At 49.3% G+C, this 25,078-nt stretch overlaps 1 protein-coding gene across 2 annotated transcripts in view; it reads right to left on the bottom strand.

The window, feature by feature from the left end:
• Positions 1 to 645: 645 nt before the first annotated feature.
• Rims3 (regulating synaptic membrane exocytosis 3) overlaps positions 646 to 25,078 on the bottom strand; it is a 38,931-nt gene continuing 14,498 nt past the window's right edge. Inside the window, exons 2-7 of one of the 2 annotated variants that reach the window (XM_090335109.1) lie at positions 17,678 to 17,917; positions 12,429 to 12,570; positions 9,778 to 9,890; positions 8,120 to 8,221; positions 6,908 to 7,047; positions 646 to 4,010 (exon numbers count right to left, since the gene is read on the bottom strand). In XM_090335109.1, the coding sequence (XP_090191235.1) occupies positions 3,798 to 4,010; positions 6,908 to 7,047; positions 8,120 to 8,221; positions 9,778 to 9,890; positions 12,429 to 12,570; positions 17,678 to 17,894 (927 nt within the window). In that variant the 5' untranslated portion in view covers positions 17,895 to 17,917 and the 3' untranslated portion in view covers positions 646 to 3,797. The remainder of the gene's footprint in view (positions 4,011 to 6,907; positions 7,048 to 8,119; positions 8,222 to 9,777; positions 9,891 to 12,428; positions 12,571 to 17,677; positions 17,918 to 25,078) is intronic. The other variant, XM_090335110.1, reaches the window with a different exon arrangement.

The following is a 25,078-nucleotide window of genomic DNA, read 5'->3' as shown; positions in this document are numbered from 1 at the left end:
CAGGAAAGGAAGAAAAATGGAGGAGGCAGGGACGCAGCCTTCTCTTCTACTTCCCTGCAGCCACTGCAGAAATGCTGCCACACAACCGCCTGGCCCGGGATGGAGGGTCACATCTCCCCACCCTGGTGGGCAGCAACTCATCCACAACATCCGACAAAGGCAGCAATTTCTTACACAGTTCACACAGTGCTAGAAGCAATCAGAGACACAGAAGAGCAGCCTTACTAAGACCCTGCTGCTTTCTAGGCCAAGAGTGATGGGGGAACACTGAGGTATTGGGAAGAGATGCTTTTCCCGGACAGCAGGGCCTTAAGTGAGGCCCCTAAAAGTGTCAGGACTCATGGTAAAGCAGTCTAGATTGTGCTACATTTCATTTCCAAAGAAGTGCCCTTAGAGGGCTATATTGTCTTTAAAACTGGAGGCTTCTGCTGTCCTCGAGGCTGGCAGTACAGAAGAGAGCTCAGGTGATTTCCTGGTGGGAAGCCAGCCCCCAGGAGAGCTGGCTTGACTTCAGCACTCCATTCGGCAGTGATTCCACGAGTAAGGGGTGATCCACATACTCTCTTTCTGCAGCTCTCATTTCCGCCTCAGCCCCAGAAAAGGCTGACATTGCCTGGAACCTGCTGGATCCCAAGAACCTCCTAAGTGCCCTTTTCCTAGAACTGGGTGGCAGAAGAGACTGGATGGGGAGGGACTTTCAGAGATGGTTATTCCCTGAAAGAGCAACTCCTCACCATCAAACCAAGACTTGGCTCATTTATTGGAGCCTGCTTCATAGCCGTGGCCCATCACAGACTTCCTGGTAAGGAAAAAGTCTCTCAGGAAAGTGGGACAGACTGGGCAGAGCAGAAACATGAAGACAGATGCTCTGAGTCATCTATCTCAGTCCCTGCCCACTGCTCAACATCAGTCCAGGGATACTTCTGTCCCTGCCACATTCCTGACAAATCCAGCTGACCAGAGAACAAGTCTTCTCCTGTGGCCACTGCTAGCTTTCATCTGGGGTGAGGAGGCAGAGAACTCAGAGGATCATGTTTCTTCCTTCCCCACACCCCTTCCTCAGTGCGCACACCTGTCCTCCCCAGCCCAGGGAAGGCCAGAAATCACACTTCTTCACTCTTTCCCTGGCACAGGCAGAGTGGTTTCTCAGGCAAGCTCTGAATCTAGGATCCTGAGAAACACAAGTTAAAATCCAGCCTTCTCTCATGCATACACAGCCTCACACCATTCACCCTCATGGTGGAAATCCAGGTGGGGATTCATAACTTATTTGGTGTAAAGAGTTAAAAATATTAATTCCCCAAGGTCAAGTTTGGGGAGTTGCCTTCCACTGAAGACTGAACAGTGGAGTGGCCCCACACCCTGGCAGTTTTGGAAGGCAGGGATTGTAGACAGGTCAGCCTTAATTCCCAGCCTTTCAGGTGCCTCCTCCCCTTGGCTGGAACTTTCCTCATGCTGACTTCCCCCAGAGGCAAGGGCACCAAAGGCTTAGAGAGACCCTGGGGCAGCCTCTTAGCTGGCAGCTCCTACCTCCTCCCTGTGCCTCCTTAGAGGCAGGAGGATGTTGACAGACCCCATTTCTTGCGAGTGACTCGGTGCTGGAACAGCAATTATTGATGCTGTCTGTGGGTCACCAGTGCTCTTCCCATCTGAGAGTGATGGCTGTACAACTCAATACACCACCAACAGAAGACAGTATACCCTTTTGCTCCATCCCCCCCTCCTAGGGTCAAAGAGGAGAGAGCACTTTGGCCCATTTTTAGGGGCACTGTCCAGTCCAAACATGACTGCACTAGAGTGGTCCTTTTACCTGAAGAGGAAATAGCCTGGCTACTCCTATCCCCCCCTGTACCCACAGTAGATCCCTTCTCTAAAAGTGTCCGGATAGAGGCTCAGATGGGAGACAGGCACCATCATTGTTCCCTTCCTTCCTGCTCTGACCCACATTTTGCCTGGTGCTAGGATCCATGAACCCTGGGAGGCTGCAGCCCAGGAAGGCCCTGTGGACTGAGATGGCCTTATGCCCCCAATCTCCCCTCCAACTTAGGTACAACTGGAAACCAAGCATTCAGGTCAATATCTCCATGACTACCTGAGCTACAGGAAGGTCAGCACTTGCAAACAGGCTGGAGAAGATGCAGAAAGAGCACTTTTCCCTACCAGGACCTCCCCCTCTAGGCAGGGACCCAGAGTGGCTGCCTATCTCCTGGCAGTCGCACCTGTCTCCATAGAGCTGAGGAGGGAGAGGGGTAGATGTGGCATTCCTGAGCCAGACTTCAGGAGGCCCTGCACCCACGTCAGGGTCCAGTCCAGGCACTGGTCCCCACTACAGGGCCAGCAGTCATATGGAACCAGTGTCTGAGTAGTAGGGAGGAATCCCAACCAGATAAGGGTGGGCAATAGAGCAGAGGCAGTGGGGCGCCTATGAAGGCCACTTCCCCGAAGGGCAGCAGGAGCAGGCAAGGAGGCAGGGAGGCCAGGAGGGGTGGAATATTGCTTGTACAGAGCTGGTGACTGTGGCAGATTGGAGTCTAGAGGCAGGCTTTTGGAGCCAGCAGGCTGGAGCCTGAGTGTGTCTGAACTCCAGGTAGAGACCCGTGTCTGGAAATGAGCAAAACAAACAAACAAACAAACAACAAAAGCCCCAGTATCTAATGAACAGCTTCATGCAGCTAATCCACAAGGCCAGACCAGGTTTTCAGCACTGTCTCAGCACAAATCAGCCTCAGCCCTCCTTACCCAGGCAAACAGCTCTACCTTGGGCACATCTTACCAAGCCATGCACTCAGAGATGAGCCCAGAGTGGGGGATGCCCACCTTGGGGCCTGGGGAGAGCTACTTATTTTGGCAGATGACATCTCTTCTAAGGACAACCTCCTGGGCCCACCAGGAGGGCTCCTTTGGCATGATGGCAGACCGGAGACTGGCAGCTAGAAAAGAAGTGGGGAATGAATACCAAAGGGATCACCTGGCATTTCCCTCTAGGGAACCTTACCAGCACTCCTGGGAACTATGACCTCCTGTGCTCGCTTGTCAGAGGAGGTGGTTCCAGTCCCAGGGAGCCAACAGCTTAGAAGCCCTGCCCTTCCTGGGCATCCTGTGCTCTCCTGGGGCCCTGGCCAGAGTGCTGATGAACATGCTGCATGCTGCAGGGGGGCATTCAGTGAGGAGTGCTGTCAGAGGGGCAAGGACAAGGAGAGCTGAGGGTCCCCAGAGGAGCCCAGGTGTGGCCAGCTGTAATGGATGCTACATTCCTCAAAAATAGCAGCAATGCTGGGAGAGGCAAGGGTGGAAGAAAGACAAGACAGAAAACTGAGCAGAGACTACCAAGAGGAGGCACCAGCGGGGAATACACAGGCTCTGTCTCAAGCAGAGGGCCAGACAAGATCAACGAGTGGCCAGACCCCCCCACCACACACACACACACACACACACACACACACACACACACACACTTACACCTCTGGAGACTCAGGGTATAAGTGGGGTCTATACAACACTCCTTTGGATTTCTTTTCAACAAGATACAGAGACATGGATTTCAGACCATGTGGTCACCAGGACTGACTATATCCAGACAAGTGAACAGATACAATGTGAACACACACACACACACACACACACACACACACACACACACACACACCAGTCTCTACTGCCAGCTGGGACAAGCCCAGTAGCCAACAGGCATGCAGCAGGATGAGGGGCCCAGAAGGACACAGACTATGTACAGGGGAGGCGGGATCCACAGGCTCCCTTCACTTAACACCCCTGGCCTCTCGTCCCGAGTGAGGTTCTCAGGCGCATGAAGGACTAGTGGCACTCTCCAGGGAGGACTGGGACAGGCGCCTGGTGAGGGATCCAAGTGTGGAGTCAGCCACGGAGGAGGTGGGGAAGAGTTTGTACCAGCCGGTGACTGCAGCACTCAGGTCCAGCTCGTCCAGCATGATCTGGGCCATGCCCATGAAGCACTTGTGATCCATGCGGCCATAGTCGCCCCAGACGATCACCTACCAGCCAAGAGGAAGAGTGAGAAACTGAGCCCCTCCCTGCTGGGACTGGGTAGTGCTTCAGGAACCTACAAGCTTCATCAAGATATGGAAAGGAGAGCCAGAACTCAGACTGAACTGGGGCAGCACCTTTCTAATGGACTTCTCCCCCCACCCCAGTCCTGGGGCTTGAACTTAGGACCTGGGCAGTATCCTTAGATACTTTTTGCTCAAGGCTAGTGCTCTACCACTTGAGCTGGCTTTTTCTGAGTATGTGGTACAGAGGAATCAAACCCAGGGCTTCATGCATGCTAGGCATGCACTGTACCATTAGTCTATGCTCCAGGCCCCAAATCTTATGGACTTTGCATGCATTATTTCAACCAGTATAACCAGCCACATGGGCTGGGTTACTGTGTATTATCTCTATTCAGGAGAAACTGCAGCTCTGAACAGCCCTTTAAACCAAAGGCACTCAGCGAATTGTGGCAGCCTGGTCGTGTCTGGCTCTAGGATGTCTCAGCATCCCAGTTGGCCTCTTTGCTCATGAAGAAGCAGACTGAAGGTCTAGGGCCTAGGTTGTAGCTGCTTTCTGCTCCTTCACTGTGAGCCTTGCCTACGTTCTCGGCCCTCGCTGGACCTCAGTGTTCCCATGTACATCTCTGTCAAGGGCAACCTGATGAGCTTGGTAATTTTCAAACTTATTTTTTTTTATGACATCCAATATAGGGTCTTGGCTCAGAACCCTTTGGAATCCTGCAGTTCTTTGGGCTACAACTCCAAGAGCCTTGGTGACAGAATCATCTGGAAGGAACAGCCTGCTCTGATCAAAGGCCCCTGTGTTAAAGAGTCAGTCCCCAGCTGTTGCTACTGAAGAGAGGTGGAACCTTTAAGAGGTGAGGATACTGGGAGGATTTAAATCACAGGGAATGTGTCCTCATGCCCTCACACCCTTCCTTCCTTGCTCCCTTCCTCCCCCTCCCTCCCTCTCTCTTTGCCCCTTTCCCTTTTCCTTCCTCCCCCCTTTCCCTACTTCTCCCTTCCTCTACCTTGTCTTTATCCCTCCCTCCCTCCTCTCTATTTTTTCTTCCTTTCTCACTCCTCTCTCCTCTCTTGGCTCTCTGGCTGCCATGAGGTGGACAGCTTCTTCCACCACTCAATTCTGCCCTGATGTGTTGTCTTCATGCCCAAAAGCAAAGATTCAAGGCTTCCTTTCAATTGACAGTGGACTGAAGCCTCCTAAACAGCCAAAATAAACCTTTCGCTTTTCTTTTTAAGCTATGTATCTCAGGCATTTGGTTATAATATATAAGCTGACTAACACAAGCTCAAGTGAGAAGTCTGACAGAGCTCTAGCCTCTTCTCTGTCACCCACATGACCTCAGGCAAGGCTCTCAGCCATTATACCAGCATTGCTAATACTCAGTGTGTCTGGTCCTGATAGGCCTCTATGTCCATTGTTCCCTTCACCCAAATCTAATATTTTAACCCAAGACAGATCTGCTGACTTGGTGCTATAGGCCCACATGAGCTCAAGTTCTGTGGAAGGGGCACAGTGAGCTTCCTTCACTGGAATGTTGTGAAGGACCAACAACACCTGTGCTAATGAGTTGGTCACTGTCAAGTAGCTTGGATGAGTCACCTGGACCTGGGCTCTTCTTAGCTGTACTACTCACTTGCTAAAACCCCAACAAACATTTCAACTTTCTGAGACCCCCATTTCCTGGCTTGAGAAATGGGGTGAATCACACATTTCACAGGACCATCTCCAGGATGATATGAAGCAACTATGGGGAACACTGAACCCAAAGCCTGGCTCCCAGCTGAGATGCAATGAATGCTGGCATCTGGTAGGAGTTGAAGGCAGCAAACAACACTACTTCTCCCTACTAGCTGTGCAGTCTGTGGGGTGACCTCTCTTAGGAGAACCCTGGCTTTTGTACAAATCAACTAGAAGTGCCAAGTGTTGGTGGATTACACCTGTAATTCTAGCTATTCAGGAGGTTGAGATTTGTGCATTGCAATTTGAAGTCAGCTTGGGCAGAAAAGTTTACAAGACTCTTTTTTAAAAAAAATTTTTGGTGGGTCCTGGGGCTTAAACTCGGCCTGGGCACTGTCCCTGAGCTCTTCAGCTCAAGGCTATCACTCTAACCCTGGGCCTGGGGGTTGCCCCTGAGTTCTTCAGCTCAAGGCTACCACCGCCCTACCCCTTGAACCAAGCCCCACTTCCCATTTTCTACAGGTTAATTGGACATAAGAGTCTCAAGGCCTTTTGTGCCCAGGCTGACTTTGAACCTCGATTCTCAGATCTCAGCCTCCTGAGTAGTTAGGATTACAGATGTGAGCCACCTCACATGGCTTTTATAAGACTCTTATCTCCAATTAACTAGCAAAAAGCCCAAAGTGGAAGTGTGGCTCAAGTAGTAGAGTACCTTAAGTGAAAAAGCTAAACAAGAGTGCAAGGCCCTGAGTTCAAGTCTCAATGCCATCCCCAACATTTTAAAAAATCAATGGGGGAGGGGGCGGGAGTTTGGCCTAGTGGTGGAGTGCTTGCCTAGCATGCACAAAGACCCAGGTTCGATTCCTCCGTACCACATACATAGAAAAAAGCTGGAAGTGGTGCTGAGGCTCAATTGATAGAACTCTAACCTTGAGAAAGTCCAAGGACAGTGCTCAAGCCCTGAGCTCAAGCCCAGGACTAGCAAAAAAAAAAAAAAATCAATGGGGGGAGGGCGCGAGGAAGAATAAACCTCACTGGATGGTAAAAAATAAATGGTAATAAAAACGAATGTACACTGCTTGACATAGAATGAAGCATAAAACTTAAAAAAAACTTTTAAAATAATGCTTTCTGGTCTTTAGTGATCTTTAATGGCCTTAAAATGATGCTTTTTGGGCCACTTGCCTGTGCCACTCACCTGCAGCACCTTGCCCTGTGGCCCCTCGTCAAAGAGCAGAGCCTGCTGGTACAGAGGATCACAGGTCTTCTTGGCCACCTTGGTCTTTTTCTTCGCCAGGCAGGTCCCGTTCTCCAGCAGGTAAGCTTTGATATAGGTGGCTGAGAGGTGAGAGAGAATATGACAGGAGTCTAGACCCTGAGGCAGTCATGCCCTGCCCTGTCCCCAAGTTCCAGGGGCATGGGGTTAAGCATGGTGAAGAGCATGAGAATGAGCTGACTAGCACACAGCAGGGGGACGAGGCCAACTCAAGCCCTCTTCCTCTTCTGCCCTCACCTTGCTTACTGGCCTTCGGGCCAAGGTGCAAATGATGGTCAAGAATACTGACTTGGGAGCCGGGTGCGGTGGCTCACGCCTGCAATCTTAGCTACTCAGGAGGCTGAGATCTGAGGATTGAGGGTCAAAGCCAGCTCGGGCACTAAAAAGCCCATGAGACTCTCATCTTCAGTTAACAACCAGAAAACTGGAAGTGGTGTTATGGCTCTAGGGGTAGGGTAGTAGCCTTGAGCTAAAGAGCTCCAGGCCTAGAGTTCAAGTCCCATGGGTGGGGGAGGAAGAATACTGACTTAGGGGCCAAGAGTGTGGCCTATTGGTAGAGCACTTGCCTAGTACACACAAAGCCCTGGGTTCGATTACTTGGTACCACATACACAGAAAAAGCTGGAAGTGCTGCTGTGGCTCAAATGATAGAGTGCTACCCTTGAGAAAGCCCAATGGCAGTAGCCAGGTCCTAAGTTCAAACCCCAGGACTGGCCAGAAAAAAAAAAAGAATACAGACTTAGGCTTACATCCATATTCCTAGTTACTTAGGAGGCTGAGATCTGAAAATTAAGGTCTGAGAATTGTGGTTTAAGGCCAACCTGGGCAGTCAAATCCAAGAGACTCATCTCTAGATAACCAGCAAAATGCCACGTGTGGAGATATGACTCATGAACTAGGCCACTAACCTTGAGAAAAAAAAATCAAAATGCCAATCAAGTGTATGAATCTTAGAGTTCAACCCCAATACCACTTTCCCTCCTCCTTCCCACCTTACCTCCCCACCCCCAATACTGATTTAAGACCAGTGTGGAGCTAAGGATATTAGGGATATGCTAGATCAGGAGGTAAGATATACACTCTTCCTTGTCAGGACTCTATTTTCCAAATCCTTCGCTCAGCTCCTGGCCTCACCTGGGAGGGATTTGGAGCCTGGTTTAGGAGTCAGGCCCCGAGCTTCGATTACTTCCACCTCCAGCTGGCCACTCCGATCCATGATGGCAATGTGTACATCTCCTGCAAAGGAAGAGAGGGAGAGTCCAGGCAGAGGCAGAGGCAGGGCACAGCCAGCTACTACAGAGAATGCCAGTCTACAGAGAATACTGCAGGATCCCAAGGAGGGGAGCAAACATGCCGAAAGTGTGCCTAAGACATACTGTGACATGTCCCTTGGAGTAGGGAGGGGGCAGGATCTCAGGGGACACATTTCGGTTGACACAGATAGCTGCCAGGCTCCCACTCACCTACATCTAGCTGGCTGGAGTTTGTGAGCAGAGCCTCTCATGTCAGGAAGGCTGTGGGCTCTAGCTCTTCATCTACCTCTACACAACAGCCTTTAATCACTCCCCTTAATATACGTCAAATAACGAAAGAGTTTAGTACGAAGAGATGCTGAGCTCTGAGCGTGCTCGAGTTACCACCTGGGAACTGGGTCACCTTAAACCCTTGCCAGTGTAGGGAAGGGAAGCTGCCACCCTTGGTGTAGGTTGCTGACACTCACAAGACTCCCTCAAAACAGGATACCCAGTAGGGCAAATCCTGTGGTGTGGAGGCATGTTGTTGATGTCTAAAAATTCCTACAGAACTTAGATTTAGGGGCTGAGAATATGGCCTAATGGTAGAGTGCTTGTCTAGCATGCACGAAGTCCTAGGTTCAATTCCTTGGTACTCCTTTGTACTACATATACAGAGAAAGCTGGAAGTGGTACTGTGGTTCAGGTGGTTAAGTAAGTGCTAGCCTTGAGAAAGCTCACAGAGAGCCCTGAGTTTAAGCCCCAGGACTGGCAAGAAAAAGAATTTAGAATTAAGATAGTAGTCACTTGGAACAAGGGATAGGGATTTATAAGCCTGATTTTTTAAAATTAAGTGGGCTAGTCCATTTTAGATTCTCTTAGCCATCATGTACTTGGTTGAGTTTGAATTTTGGGAACAACAGGGATTTTCTATGTTCAGGAGGCACCCTGGAATTCAGCTTCCTCTCTTCAGTGATATGTAACCTCTTCATGGAAAGGGAGGGTCTTAGGAATTAATCTCCATATCTCACTGCAATATTCCCTACCCAGAGCATATGCAAGCCTGTCTTTACAAGTTTAGGACACAAGGGGGCACCACATACAAATGTTCCAGATTATTGATGGTGCACTAGCCTAGTAGAAGAGGGTGACTCTTCTCACTGCTTCCCAATTCACCACTTAAGTTGGAGAGGGAGGACTCCCCAGGCTCTTAAGAGCCTGAAAGCAAAAACTAGGAATTAGTCAAATCTTACTAAAGAGCCAGGAGAGGAGCTGAAAGTGTGGCCTAGTGGTAGAGTGCTTGCCTAGAATGCATGAAGACCTGGATTCGATTCCTTGATACCACATTCACAGAAAAAGCCAGTCGTGCTGTGGCTTAAGTGGTAGAGCACTAGCCTTGAGTTGAAGAGCTCAGGGACAGCATCCAGGCCCAGAATTCAAGCCCCACGACTGGAGAGAAAAAAAAAAAAAGGCCCAGGGGAAGGCTCCTGCTGGCACCATATTGTGCAGGATCCCATTGAGCTCACCCCTCCTGCCCACAGCCACCATTACCCTACTCACCCATTGGGGGTGTGGCCAGTGTCTGTCGCCCCACAATTTGAGCTGGTCCCAGCCCATCCAGGAAATCACTGAACTGACTTTCAGCTCCAAGCCGGGTAGTAGGGAAGATGAACCTGTAGGAAGAGGCAGAGAAGCACAAGGGTGTTGGGTAGCCTTGGGTAGGGAAGTAGGGCTGGTTGTTCTACCACTCCTGTGCCTCAGTTTCTCCTCCATATGGTAAGAGTGTACCACTCAATACTGTATGTGGTTTGACAACTCTGCATTTCTGCACAATGAAGAAAAATATTTGGATATAACTAAGGAGATTAGTATTAAAACTCTCACACTGATAGTATTTAATTCTGAAGTGTACGGATTTCTGAAGTATCCCTGAAAAGGCAAGGCTTGCTGGACGCCTGTGTCCTCACCAATGCTAAGGCTAAGAGCCAGAGACACAGGCCAGACATTTTAATGCCTGAGCTACTTCCAAGAACTGAGGTTTGATTTGCCTATACATTTAATATCAAAGTCAAGAGGATGAGGTGGTGGCCAAAACAGCAACTGAGACTAAAATAACAGTTACAAGGCTGAGATGAATGGCAAATGAGGGTAGATAGTCTATGGCTGGGGAAGGCGGGGCAGAAATAGTATCAAGAAAAATTAACAATGGTTGAAAGCTAGCCAAGAGCTGGTAGTGTATCAAGTATTCCATGGGCATCATACCATGTGGTGGGACCATTATTTAGATTCACAAATAAGAAAACAGAGTCTCTGAGAGGTAAGACACTTGCTTTGCCTGTAAACCAGAAGACTCAGTGTTAGGGTGTGAGTTGGGGCAGATGGTACAGAAGAGGTTCTGGACTAATGGGAATCAACAAATGATCGTTATTTTGCTGTTACCCAGGGGAAAGGCTGCCTTTTCACATTCTTAAGCCTGAATGTATTGGGTGTGGCTCAAGTTTGCTTGGGGTCCACAGTGGGCCTAACAAAGTACTAATTTCCTGGCTAGCGGGATAAAAGGCTGGCCAGTAAGAATCATTTGTTTTAGAGTTTGGGCCTAGAGCTCTCATTGGCCAATGTATGTTTATCAGAGAGCCTGCTGGGGTGGCTCAACTACCTGCCGTGGACTCTCAAGTCACCCAAGAGGTGACTTCAAGACATTGGTGTCTTTGGACTATGACCAGCAGTAGCCTAGTATCACATTCTTAGGCTAGTGGGACTTGAGAAGGTTAAATAAAGAAATGTAGACTCTCAAGGTCATCGAGGTTCAGAGCTTAGTAAGGAGGTGTAGAGATTTAGGTGAATTGAAGAAAGCGTGTCGAATGACTGGGGTGCCAGTGTTGCCTCCACCACCACTTTATAGCTGTGACTCAGGGTAAAGGGCCTCCATCCCCTCACTTGCACAGATAATGATGGTATCTACATCCACCAGGGCAGTCTCAAGTGTTAAATGATCGCTTCCAGTGCAGCAATCACTGTCCAGAGATGCCCGATGATGCTCTGTACTGGCAAGGATCTATTAAATGCGAGTGACTCTTTGCATTCAGGGAAGAAGGCACAGTTAACCCTCGCCATTCTTGAGGTCCCAATGCACGGATTCAACTAACTGCAGATGGAAAATGTGAAGGAAAAAAAGTTGTGTCTGTACTAAGCATACACAGACATTTTTCTGATCCATACCCCAAACAATGTAGTTTACAATAGGCAGGGTAGCACAAACCTGTAGTCCCAGCACCTGGGTAGCTGGGGTGGGAAGATAGAGTTTAAGGCTAGCCTGGGCTATGTAGCAGGCCCCTGTCTCAACAACAACAACAGAATTTTAGTCTATTTCTATTACATTTACAATTGTATTTGGTGTTATAAGTAACCTAGAGATGTTCTGATCCACTCAGGAGGATATGTGCAGGTTAATTCAAATACAAATACTATACCACTTAATATGAGGAATTTCAAAATCTATGGATTTTTGTAGGTGGGGGAATGGGTTCTGGAACCAATCCAGGACTATTAGGGATACCAAGAGTCATCTCAGTACTAAGAGACAAAAATCACTGAATATTAAATAATGAAGCCACAGAATCTTCTGATTGGCAATAAGAGGGTCTTAATAAAACAGAGGCAAAAAATCTTAGCCAAAAAACTAGTTTCGCTGATTTGGAGCAGATCTGGGACTTATCTAACCTCGTGACTCTCATGTGAGGTAAGACTCCAACATCACAACTCACTGTAGACCTACGTATATCTGTATATAAAAAACTGAGGTGCAAGTTCACTCAGTAACTCCAGCTTACCCCACAGGATCCATTCGAGCTTCCCATGTTTTCCCCCTAAGGCTAGGTTTAGCTTAGTACAGTGATTTTACTTCCCGCCACCAAAGGTTTGAAAAACTCAGATCTAGTCCAATCTCCTTCCTAGTGAAAGGTTCACACACCTCAGCCATGGCAACTGTTTTAGGCTTAAAAAGATTTTTCCTTTCCATCCCCTGGAGCAGGACAGCAGGAGGAGTGTGGGTCAGAGAGCAATAATCACACCTAGAACCCACACACAGGCATCTAGAGGCAGGGACAAGGGAGGCAGAGGCACAGAGGAGCCCAGACATGCGGGGCTGACCGCCCTGCCCTCGGGCTGGAGGCCGGGGGGGGGGGGGGGGGGGGGTTGGGGTGAGCACGCACGTGCCATCCGAGCTATTGCTGTTGGTACTCCCGTCCGTGGACTCTCGGCTGCCTTGCCGCGTGACCCGGCTCCGCATCTCCACGGCGATGCCTGTCTCCGTGCTCCTCCGGATGTTGCTACGCAGCTTCTTGGTGGCCCCTTCTGGGACCCCCCACATACCCCAAGAAGAAAGAAGGAACAAGATTAGACTGGTGCTGCCAAAGTCACCCTTTGAGAAGGAGCAGGAGCGGGCGAGGTGGGCAGAACTCTGACTGTGGGCAGAGGCATTGCTATGTGCCCTGCCCCCAGCTGGTGTGCAGAGTGACATCCTGCTTGCCCCAGGCACTCACACAGACAAAGCACACTAGAAAGAATGCCCACTATGGAAGTAGTTAGGAGCCTGGGCTTGGTGACTCGCCTGTAATCCTAGCTACTCAGGAGGCTGAATATATGAGGATGAAAGTTTGAAGCCAGCCTGAGCAGGAAAGTTCATGAGATTCATCTCCAATTAACCACCAAAAAAAAAATGAGCTGTGGCTCAAGTGGTAGAACACTAGCCTTGAGCACAAAATCTCAGAAACAGCTCTCGCCCTGAGTTCAAGCTCCCTAGGACAGGCACAAAAAGGAAAAAAAAAAAAAAAACAATGAAGTTGGGAGTGAGGGAGGAGGGGGGTCTGCCTTCCTTCTCCAACAGGCTCCCCTTCCATTCTCTTTTGGAAGATCTGACTTTTCTGGGATTGCTAGATTTTCATTCCCCTTTCCAGGTCTCCTTGGGGACCTTGTCACACTCAAATCACACAATCCACCCCTCTGATACCTTCCTAAACCCAGAACACCCCACAAAGCCTGGCCACCCAAACAAAGTGGCCTTCTTGAGGTGGGTCTGAATGTGCAGAGAGGCATGAATGGTGAGGGTGAGTTGCCTAGGCCCTCTGAGTGGTGAGACTGGAGAGGAACTGCCAGCCTGACCTGGATTGACTTTGTCTTTGGGAGAAAGGTCTACAGCCCCAGGGATAAAGAGCCCCAGGGATAAAGAACCCCAGAGATAAAGCACGATGAACTAAACACACACACACACACACACACACACACACACACACACACACACACACCCCAGTGTCTCTGTGCCCCTGTTCAGGTCCCCAGCCCCCTCTTCAGCTTAGAATGGAACACAGGGCACTTTCCCCCTCTGAGCAGCACCAGTCTGCCTGGGTTTCCATAGCAACCTCCTTAGCATTGCAGCGTGGTCCCTCTAGATGCGCTTCCTTCTGAGTGGGAAGGGTAGGGGGACAGGGAATGAGTTAGGGGTTTGCAAGGACTCCCCTTGCTGAAGCTTGCTGGAGGAACTTGATGGGGAAATGGGGCACAGGCAGGAACTGAGCCTCTGCCATCTCTGGTTAGAGACCCAAGCAAATGAAGAGTGGAGCTGCCTTACACGAGAGAGGAGAAGCCTGGGCTAGGGCAGGGGCACAGCCCTGAACACTGGTTACCTTGGTGATCCTCGCTCCAATCCACATCCAATGGTGGGTTGGGAAATGGATGTTCCAGACCCCAGTCTGGGAAATGAAGGACTTTATTCCTCTTGATTTGTCCTACTTATCTTCTAGAAAGTCCCTACTGGGGTAGAGGGAAAGTGGAGTATCACAGTGGATGGGAGGCAGGGAAGGGAAAATGAGGAGAAGAGAGGCACTATCTTCCACAACCTCAGCTCAACTACGAGGCTATTGGAGTAACTGGCATAGCCATGAATCAATGAGATCATCAGTAAGTCTGTCCCGTGCACATACAGGGTCACATTACCTCATATCTACTTATTCCACATGGATGGTGCATTACCACCATTCACATATAGGAATTAAAAATACCTCACAGACAAGATCATATTCATGGATATGCCAAGTCCCACATGGGCCTTTGTCACATGTACACGATGTTCTCTGTCAAACAGCAAGTCATATACTCAAATTCAACTTGTCTGCTCAGTCACAGAGCCACGCAAACCCACACATGGTGTGGAATGACCCACCACACACAAAGGGGGCTGGGGAAAACGATGGCTGTCCCTGGCTTCTGCTATATCCCCTCTACCTCAGTTAGGAAACAGATGGCTGTGGGGGCTGCAAGACACTCCTCCCTCCCCCTCATCTTCACCTCCTCAACACACACTCTTTTAGAGCTTGAGGAAGCTCTGACCTATTTGGGAGTGAAATTGCCTTCTTAGATAAGACTGTCCAAGCCAATGGGAGCCCTTGAGTGGGGGACTGGGAATCCTGAAATATTACAGATACTTCTCTAGTCCTTTCAGCATTTCACAGATGGGGATCATGAGGTCCTGGTCCCAAAGAACTGGGACTAGATGCCAGGTCCTCAGACTCTCAGTCTGCTGACCAGCTACTTCTTTTGTTCCTTTCCAATGCCCCATCTATTTGAGATGTGACTCAGCAGAGATAAAATTTTCATTCTTCAGGGTGAGAGAAAGGTCTTTCAAATTCAGAGAAATAATTCCTCTACTGCCTTCCTACCTGACCAGTCACAACCCTTGTTGATCTCAAGAATAATTTATCTAGCTTCTGTCTAGAGAACCAGGCTAAGTTGCTTGTAATAATTCTGATGCCCTTGGAGACAGACCCAGGGAGCATCTCATCGATCCTAGCACAGGGGAAGGACAGTCACAGCCTGCAGCGGCATTCCCAATAGTGTCTTCCAGAATGGTCCTGGGTCCTAAGATCCAGAGCCCAGAGAATACTCAGGAGAGAAGGGCTGCTATCCTTGGTACTGAAGAGACAAGCTCCTAATTTAAACAGGAGTCAGGTCTTCCTAAAGATGTCCTTGGAGGGGCCGGGAGTTTGGCCTGGTGGTAGAGTGCTTGCCTAGCATGCACAAAGACCTGGGTCCGATTCCTCAGTACCACATACATGGAAAAAAGCCAGAAGTGGTGCTGAGGCTCAAGTGGTAGAGCTTTGGCCTTGAGAAAGTCCAAGGACAGTGCTCAGGCCCTGAGTTCAAGCCCAGGACTGGCAAAAAATAAAAATAAAGATGTCCTTGGGCTGCCAAGTCAAAATCCACCTGTGTCATGGGCCACTACACAGAAAACAGACACCCAAGGAAGCTGGCAGAGACCATTTTTTAAACTTCATTTTATAAAGAGGAAATTGAGACCCAGCGGGAAAGAAACTTTCCACAAGTGTCATGGAAGGTTTTGGAGCCAGGATGAGCCCTCTGAAGCATGAGGGTAAGGTTTCTTTTTAGTCCAATCACTGTACAAAACACGAGGAATGAACTAGAGGGGGTCAGGGAGGCAAAGGCCACTAGGGAGGAGGCCGGTTTTTATAACATCAGGCTAAACATAACAAATGCTTGAACTGAGAGAGGTTTTGAAACCAAGAGGGATGGTGGGGAGGGCTGTAGTCAATGCAGAGTCCAGATAAACTAGGAGGGAGGGGGCCCTGGAAAGGCAGACCCAGAACCCAGGAGAGGAATTTCTCCCAACCCCACACAGCTCAACTGGGTAGCTAACTAAGCTATCCCATCCCCGGGCAGCAAGGGCTTTGTCCTAGGCTTGTTTCTCAGAGTCACTACTCTATATGCCCTATATGGCCCCAGAACAGAGCTCCAAGCTGAGGCATTAGTGCACCTGAGACTTGGGAGGTGGAAGGAGTAAGGATGGGAAAGGGCTCACCACTCAGATATGGAGCCAGGAAGCCCACTTCTCCTTTGGCTCTGCAAGCAACAATAACAGCACCAACACTTTGCTGAATGTCTCCTGTGCACCAAGCATGAAGCTGGATACTTTTGTAGAGACTTTCATTTGATCCCTGGGACATCTCGGTACAATGTATGTGTTGTTCTCATTCTACAAACAAGGGGGAGGCTTGGAGACATGAAGCAACTTGCCAGTAAATGACAGAGTATGGCTCCAAGGGCCAGTCTGAGGTCCTTCTTCAGAAAGCACCTTCTCCCCAGGCTCTGGATGCCTCAAGACAAATGAGTACATGCAGGCTGACCCCAGGGCCCTTCCTGTTCTGACATTCAGTGATGAGATGATTCACAGGGACCTGCAGTTAGAAGGGCATCTGGGCAATTCCCCTGGCCCCAGGCCCCGGGCCTTCAGCCATGCCCTTACATACCACAGAGACAAGCCATCCAGAAGCCCCAACATCACTCATCTCCTCCCCAGGCAAAAGGTCTTCCTGGTGTCTGCTCTACCCCAGCCTGCTGTCTGTGAAGCTAAGGCAGACTGCTGCAGTGTCTCTTGGTGACTCAGTCATGCTGTGGCCTCGGAAGACTCCCTCCCAGTCACGTGGGGGGCAAGGAAGTCTTTTGAGTCTGGAGCTGGATTGCTCAGCGTGGTCTCCCAGAGCCAGACCCCTGGAGTTCAACACCTCTATAAACTCCTATTGTTTTTTCTAATGGGGCGGGGTGGGGGCGGGTATCACTGGAACTGGGGTTTGAAGCCAGAGCCTGTGTGCTGTCCTTTAGCTTTTTTTGCTCAAGGCTAGCATTCTATCACCTGAGCCTCAGCTCTATTTTCAGTTTTTTTGGTGGTCAATTGGAGACAAGAATCTCATAGACTTTCCTGTCTTCAAATTTTGATCCTCAGATCTCAGCCTCTTTAGTAGCGAGGATTACTGACTTGAGCCATGGGTGCTGGGCCCCATAACCTCCTATTACATATTTCCCTAGCTCTAATTCCATCTCTTGGTCTTATTCCAATCCAAGTCTTGGATCTCCAGATCTCCACCTGCCTGGCTCCCCCAGGCTTCCACTGTCCATCTGAGGCACTAATCATCTTAAGCTCTTCCCCATCGGGCCCTTCACTGTGCACAAACCACAAGGCAGAGTAACTGCTGGGAAAGATGGCACATGTGTGTGTGTGAAGGGCCCTGGAGAAGCCCCCCTCCCCATCCGTAACTGAAGCTTCCATGGGCGTCCCAGATGCTCCCATCTTGGGGCAGGTTTCTTAAGGAAGCTGTTACTCTGAGCAAAATAAGCAGGAAGAGATCGTAAAACAAAGTTAGCTGGTATCTGGGCTGATGCCACAGTAAGGGGGTCTGGGTGGGAAGGGTTTATTGCTCTGTGATATGGAGTCCGTAAATGCCTATGTATGGCAAGACGGGGTCACCTGAGGATTCCAGGATCAGCACACACACTGGCCACAGAGCAGTGCCTGTCCTGAAAGTAGGGAAGGGTGGGGTGCACTTCCATCCATTCAGTCCCTGGGGACTCACAGCAGTTCCCACCCCCACCCTTCAGTGCCCGCACCCCTCACCAGGCTGGGGAAGCTGCAGTGTGCTCTTGCTCCACTGGGTCAGTCCCACGATAGCCACCATCTTGGCACCCAGGCTGCTGCGCCTCTTCTTGGCTGTGGTGGTCCCTGTCCCTCCTCCAGCTTGCTGGGATCCACAGATTTCACCGCTGATGCTGGAACTCCGCACCACGTTCCTGGCGGCCGTAGCCGAGGCTGGACCAGGCTCCCCGTTAAACATGGTCCCCGGAGTCTTAAGGAACTCTGAAAGTTGAGTGGAGAGAGAAAGGCAAAGGAATTCCACATCAGACTTCTGCCACTGCAGACTCCACTGCAGCCCCGCCCCTTCCCAGCCATGTGGCTTAGGGCAAGTCTCTTGGCCTCTCTGAGGCTGTACGGATTAAATGAACAGGTAAATCTCAAGGTTGTGCATAGGGTCTGATTCAATGAACAGGGCTATTAACTTTGCCTTGCCCGCTTGAAGCACTGGGTTTTGATATTCAGCTCAATGAGGGCAAAACAAAGAACACACCTACCTCAATAATTAAAAACAAAATGAAACAAGACTCTTCTTGCTTCCTTCACATAGATGTAAAGAACCCAAAGATGACCTGGTTTGGGAGTGAAGACCAATTCTGTGGAGTCGGGTGGCCTGGCTTGAATTCCAAGAGCCTTTGCCGACTAGTAGAGTAGCCTGTGATTCCACACGTGGAATTTTAGCAAGCACTTCAACAAAATGATAAATAAAAAGCTCTTATCTGATAGGGCTGCTGCAGTGATTAAATTAGATCATGCATGTAAAATGCCAAGCACAATGTCAAGTCCTGGAAAGAAGATTCAGTATGTTAGGGATGGTTACTCTCATAGCAAACAGAACAGAAAAGAAAGTAGGCTCTAATCTGGGCAGAGTGTGGAGGGGAAGGCGCCTTTCCACGGGAACAGACTGGTTCAGAGACATCTAAAGCAGCAGGAAACAATCACCCTTCACTGCACCGTCCAGAGCTGGCCACTGTCAGCATTTTTAACCCAGCTCCTTTCTGTGTAAAGAAAAACTTGGGCTTATAGTGTAAATACAGTGGCAATCCTGGCATTCTTCATCTAACCTAATATATATTTCCTAGTGTTATTAATACTTTTATGGTGACATTAAAACATTTATACATAGCCTACCATATAGAGGTAACGTAATTGACTTAAATATTTCAACAGTTACCTCTTGAATGAAGTCCAAGTTTCTCTTCTCTCTCTCCCTGCCCCCCTTTCCTCCCCAAGACCCAGAGGATCACAGTCCCAGATAGACTCAGCACTAAGAACTGCCAAGCCAGCATACCACAGCTCACTACAGGTGCACAGATGTGGCTTAACAAAGGCTGATAGGCCACACCTGGAGCCCTGCCTTTCTCTACTCTTCCAGTTCTGAGAGAGAATCTATTTTCCATTGCTTAATCCAGTTTCCATCACTATTCTCTGTCCTATTCAAAAGCATCCTGCCTGATACCAAGGGAATAATTTTTTTGGTTTCTGTATTCTTGGACCATGATGCCAAATTCCTTTCCAATGTATAGCAGTTTACTCTCCTCATTAGCTGTATTCAACAAATATTTAATTCCCTAAAATTCCAAGGCCGCTGCTGAATGTTAAGGATATAGAAGCGAGCCAGGCCAGTGTGGTCCTGCCCTCCCATGGCCTCCAGTCCAGGAGGGGAGACAGACAGTAAATAACTAATTATACCATTAAATATTTAATGATGGTTACGCTAAGTGCTGGGGAAGAGGACAGATGACTCTAGAATCACTCTGGGGGGGAGGGGACGGCAGATTTGCAGCCAGGTTTTGCACAGAAGTGGGGTCTCCAGCCATCAGCCTCTGTCTCTTGGCTGCCAAGTCTCAGGCAGAGTAGAAGAAAGCTACCACCCAAGACATTTTCCTCTGAACCCAGGACCCTCCTGGCTCTAGCTCAGCTCTGTTCCCTCCTTGGGGTAGCTGTGCCTCTCTGGCTTTCAAACAGTTTGCTTGACCCTTTGCTCTCAGGTCTGTTACCCTAAGGGAATCTGACTTTTCACAAGGACAGAAAAAGGGGAGGGAAAAAATATGGGTGGGAGAGGGAAGTCACCTCTCTGGCCAATAAGGACTATGGTCCCTAGACAGCTGAGAATGGTCGCCTGGTCTCACCATCAGCATGGCTCCTGCCAGCTGAGAATGATGGCTGATAGCAGAGATGAGCCAATGCCTGCCTTTGCCTTCTTTGTAGCTGTCTGGTGTGTTCTCACTCTGTGATGCACTCAGGGGCCGGATTATATTTCTCCACCCCTCATCAACCTTGCACTAATGGAAAGTCCCCCTGGACTATGGCCTCTAATGACCTCTTCTCTCTAGTTTCCAGCTCTCGTGCCAGTTTGAATGGTCTTATGGTGGAAGATGGGACAGGGCTTATCTGATATTGTGAGTCTGCCATGATACGACTCATTTGTTCCTTACAGTTCTGTGCAGTACTTTGTTATCTTCATACCATGGATGAGAAAACTGAGTCTCAGAAACAAAAAGAGACCCACCCTTGCCTGCTCAGCTAGGAAATGCCAAGGTGTGGACTTAAACACCGCTCTCCTGTTTCCACAAAGAGGCAAGAATGCGCAGAGCCTCTGACCTTCAACCCATATACTTCACCCGAAGGGGGTGAAGATCCAGGGTTGGCCCTGGATCTTTGGACTCTGAAAAAAATGCCAAGTGCGATGTGTATGATGAGAAGATCTTCTCTTTGACCATCTTTCCCCAGCTAGTAGGAGCAGCTAAGGGGCAGAACGCCTGCCCTACCCTCCAGATCATAGCTAGAGAAGCAGGTGCTTTGCTAGTTAGCCTCCAGGATGCTTGAGAGTGTCACCTGAGGGGTGAGAAGGGATAGGGGAAAGGACAGAATTCCTGCCCCTGCCAACCTGGGTGCTCATGTTTCCTCATGAATAATGAATGGACAGACAAGCAGCTGGCTTGACATCCATGACTCTCGCACCATTCTGAGCTGTTTCCCCACCCCCTGCAGACTCCACTACAGCCCCTCCCCTCCTTCCTAGCTGTGTGGCATAGGGCACACACCCAGGGGCCTGGTGAATGTTTGGAGACCCCCGCCTGCAGGCCATTTCCCAGGGGACTCAAGGCCCCGAGCCCTGACCTCCAGGAATCCTCATAGAGCACCAGGGAGTAGGGTGAGGCATAGGATTGTACAAGTCCAATTGGAACAGATTCCTTGAGTGTCAGTTTCTGAGTCTCGGCTTCCTCATCCATGAGTTAAATGAAGAGGTCCTATTAGGTGCTCTGGAAAAATCCTGCTGCTGAGAGAGCTTGATCTGTGAGTGTGAGCTGCAGTGGAGAGTTCAGAACTAGGGCTCTAGCTCCAGTCTAGCTCAGGAAGGACAGCCAGAGGTAAAGAGATGGCCACTGGGTGCTTATAGGAGGTGGAAATGAGGGCAGAGAAGTAAGGAAGCAACGGGGCCATCAGTATGACAGTCCCATGCTGATGGTTTCCAACAATTGCCAACTCAACTACATTTGTTCCACGAAGAGTCACTTTATGGACCCAAAGTGTCACTTCTCCTGCCTCCAAGCATATCTGGTCTAGTCCATAGTACATCAAATAAGGAAGCCTTTTTTTTTTTTTACCTTGCTGTACCACAGAGACCTCTCTCTGTGTCTCTGTCTGCCTCTCTCTCTCTCTCTCTCTCTCTCTCTCTCTCTCTCTCTCTCTCTCTCTCTCTCTCTCTCTCTCTCTCTCTCTCCCTCTCCCTCTCTCAAGTTCTCCCTGCTGACTCCCCTCTACTTCTGTGGCAGCAGAGGCAGTGGCTCCACTTTATCCTCCGAACTCAAGGGATGCCGTCTAAGCTCCACAGGAATCAATGAGTCCTTTGCCAGGGGCTCTTACTATTTATGGGCTCTCCAGCCTTCTCCTGATCCTGACAACAGCAGGTTTCAGTGACCGGTCAGATCCTCTGGATCTCCTGCTCTCTTTGTTCATGAATCTAACCAACTAATGAGGCACCCAAGATGAACATAGTCATCCAGTATTTCAACTACATTTCAACCAAGTAATCAATCACAGAGTGTGGGATGGAGGCTGGAAGGGACTGAGACTCATCCTGTTTCTCCTAACCTCTACACAGGGCAGACATCACCAGTCTATCTCTTCCCTTCAGAGCTCAGAGATGCCCTCAGAGTTTCTCTCAGCACAATGTTCCAGTACCAGCTGACAAGAATGAGCTCATGAGCTAAAACTGACTTGCCATCTCTTTTCAGGCCTGTGCCTTTCATTTTGTGGATCAGAAAAAGAGACACATTGAAGGCTACACAGAATGTTGATGGCAAAAAACTAGAGTTCCAAGCTGAGTCTCCTAAATTTCAGGTCCCACATCACCTATTGGGGGCTCCCTCCTCACCCTTCACCTGGAAGAAAACCCAAACTGGCCAAACTGATGAATGTGAGCACAGAGTTCTGCATCCCAGGGGACTGTGCCCCTGTGCCCCTCCCCACAGCACATTCCTATGGCACTTGTAGAATGCATCGCTTATGCTGAGACAAGGTGAAGGCAATCGGGACAGGCTCCCAGGAGGAGGTGATATAATAAAAAGGGTCTGGAAGGAAAGAACTGAACTCAGAGGAGGGGCTGTCAAAGATCTCAGTCCTCCAGGACTTCTAATAGCTTGTAGAACAAAAAGATAGACTTTGGAGATAGCTATGGAACGAGAATAAATCATTTTGGCTTCCTGAGTCTCCTTCATAAATCTAGCTCCCTAATCTGACTTCAGGGTTTAAATATCAAACTGCTGAAGTCCTGTAACTTTAAGATTCTTGAGAGATGTGGGGGGCAGAGCAGTGTACAAGGCCTTACGTTCCACCCCCAAGGACCACACACAAAGAACAACAATAAAACCCTTTACTACATGACAGACTCACCCAAGACTAAATGCTAAAGAGTCTTAGACCTAGTTCCCTTTTTTCATACTCCATCCGACTAACAGGATCCATGTATCTCCTGGATCCAATCTTTACTTTTCAGTATTTTGTGTGACACTCTTGAAGCATTGTGCTCCTCACTTTAGGGATGAGGGTCAACAGGCTTGGGGGTTTGTAGAGAAATCCCTCCATCTCTGGCCTGGGAGTGGCAGATCCAGGTTCTCAATAAGTCTATCTATGTTCTGAGCATGTGTTTTTTTTTTATTATTCTGTTCTCCTGCTCCTCATTGGCTCATCTGAACTCCAGCTGTGACAGTCCAATGCGGACTAGCTAGCCATGGAAGGTCAACTTAGGGAAGAAAAAGAGACTCAAAGAAAGTGAGCAATGTCGGATGTCCAATAGCTCGGCGTGTGTGTGTGTGTGTGTGTGTGTGTGTGTGTGTGTGTGTTACTCCTGGCTTTACCTCCAGCCCAAGAGACTCTTTCCATCCATCACTCAGAGCCTCTTTTTCTTCCCTAGGTTGGTTGCTATGTGCTTAACATCCAGTTGTGTGATTATATGTTTATGACTAACCATGCTGCCTTACACAGGATACATGGTAAACAACTGGCAAAGGTTCATTCTTTTCCATTTTTTTTAAGGTCTGAGATCAAGACTCAAACTGGGTACCTGCTGTTTCATTCACTGGCTAAAGCTCTACCAGCTGAACCATGCCTCCAACCCCCAGGTGTTCTTTTTTTTCTTGCCAGTCCTGGGGCTTGAAAGAGCCTGAGCACTGTCTCTGAGCTTCTGTTCAAGGCTAGCACTCTACTAAATGAGCCACCAGTTCTTTCTGTTAATGTGGTACTGAAGAATTGAACCCAGGGCTTCATGTATGCTAGGCAAGCACTCTACCACTAAGCCACATTCCCAGGCCCAGGTGTTAATTCTTATTCATCAGATCCTTCTTCTGGAGAAGACACAGCCTTAACAGGATCACCCTGAACTGCAGCCAGCAGTGCCTGGATAACATTGCGATGAGGCCCTGCTGGAAGCACACATTTCCTCCAAGATGCTCACCCACACAAAGGCACCAGAAGCGCCCACAAGGACAGACATAAGCAATTAGACTCGTATATGTATACACACCCACACATCCCTTACACATATCTTCCCCTTGTCCTCTGCCCGGCCAGAGAGGTGACAAAATCCCTACCACTTCTGTGAACAAGTAAGCGAGATGTCTTATTCTAAGCATGGTCTGAGGGCTGAGACATATCCCCCCCCACCAGGCTGTGTAAGCTTGAACACAAACCCACTCCCACATGCTTTGCCACCCCCCCTCTACCTCCACCCTCCTATCCCCCATCCCTGCCAGTCTGGACAAAGGATCTTATCGGTGAGGACTGTGGTGAAGAGATGGGAAGGCTGGCAGGGAGCAGCTGCTGTCACCATGGCTACCAGCTGACCCACTTCTCCTCCACCCAGGCTGGCCCACCCAGCCTGAGTGAGGCAGTAATGGGCAGCTTTGGACAGAGTGGGCACTCTCTCATTACATGCAGAAGAGAGGCAGCCATTTGAAGGTGTGGTGAGAAATAGGGGAGCCCAGACAAGCTGGATCCTGTGTGGGAAGGCTACAGGTGAGGGGAGCAGGGTGCTTGCAAGGGCTGCAATCTCTGGGTATCCAGGTCTCTGGCTTCAGGGAGCTGCATGACACATCTTCACTGATAGCCCCTCAGCAGACTCAAGAGTGGGATTGGTCAGTCCCCCTCCTGAGTCCTCAGACCCCAAAGACTCAGCATACTCAAGGGGATAGCAGATTCAGGGCCCTGTTTTCAGTTCAAAGCACAGTTCCTAAAGGTAAGTCCTATTCACATCCATGGAGAAGCTGCAGGGAAGACCAGGCTTCCTTTCCAGGCCAGAGCTGTTCTTCATACCTTCATCCAGCCTGGGGGTCTCTTAGGGACATGGCTTTGGGTTGTTCCTCAGAACCAGAGACATAGAGGAACAACACCACCTTCAGAGCGATAGCTTAGAAGCACGATGGACCTCACATAATTGTACCTGTTACAGCTCCCCAGTATCTTTAGGGTAAAGAATCAGTCTGCATCTAAGGCTCCAAGCCAATGTAAGCTAGCCGCTGACTTCCCCCAGCTCTCACCTCATCTGGGTCTCTTGTCCAGTCTCTGTTAGAATCCAGGCCACACTTGCTTCTTTTCATTCCTCAAAATGAGGAAAAGTCTCCTTTCTTCCTGGACTGCTCTTTTGTAGCCCACTCTCACTCCCACTTCCAAGAACCTCCACCCTTGTCTAGAGAACTACTTTTCCTTGAGTCCTCATTTGAAGGTCATTTTGTAGGACAGTCTTCCTCGGTAAGTTTTGTCCCCTCTAATGCTTCTGTAGCACTCTGATACTGTCTATGTGTTATGGGTTAAACGGATTCCTCCTACCAATAAAACCTCAAGATCCTAACCCCTAGTATCTAGAATGTTGCCTTATTTGAAAAC

Source organism: Megascapheus bottae, chromosome 6 (genome assembly GCF_031878675.1).
Source record: "Megascapheus bottae isolate mThoBot1 chromosome 6, mThoBot2.hap1, whole genome shotgun sequence".
NCBI lineage: Eukaryota > Metazoa > Chordata > Mammalia > Rodentia > Geomyidae > Megascapheus > Megascapheus bottae.
Note: the sequence above shows the minus strand (reverse complement) of the source record. Positions and strands in the feature narration are given on the sequence as shown.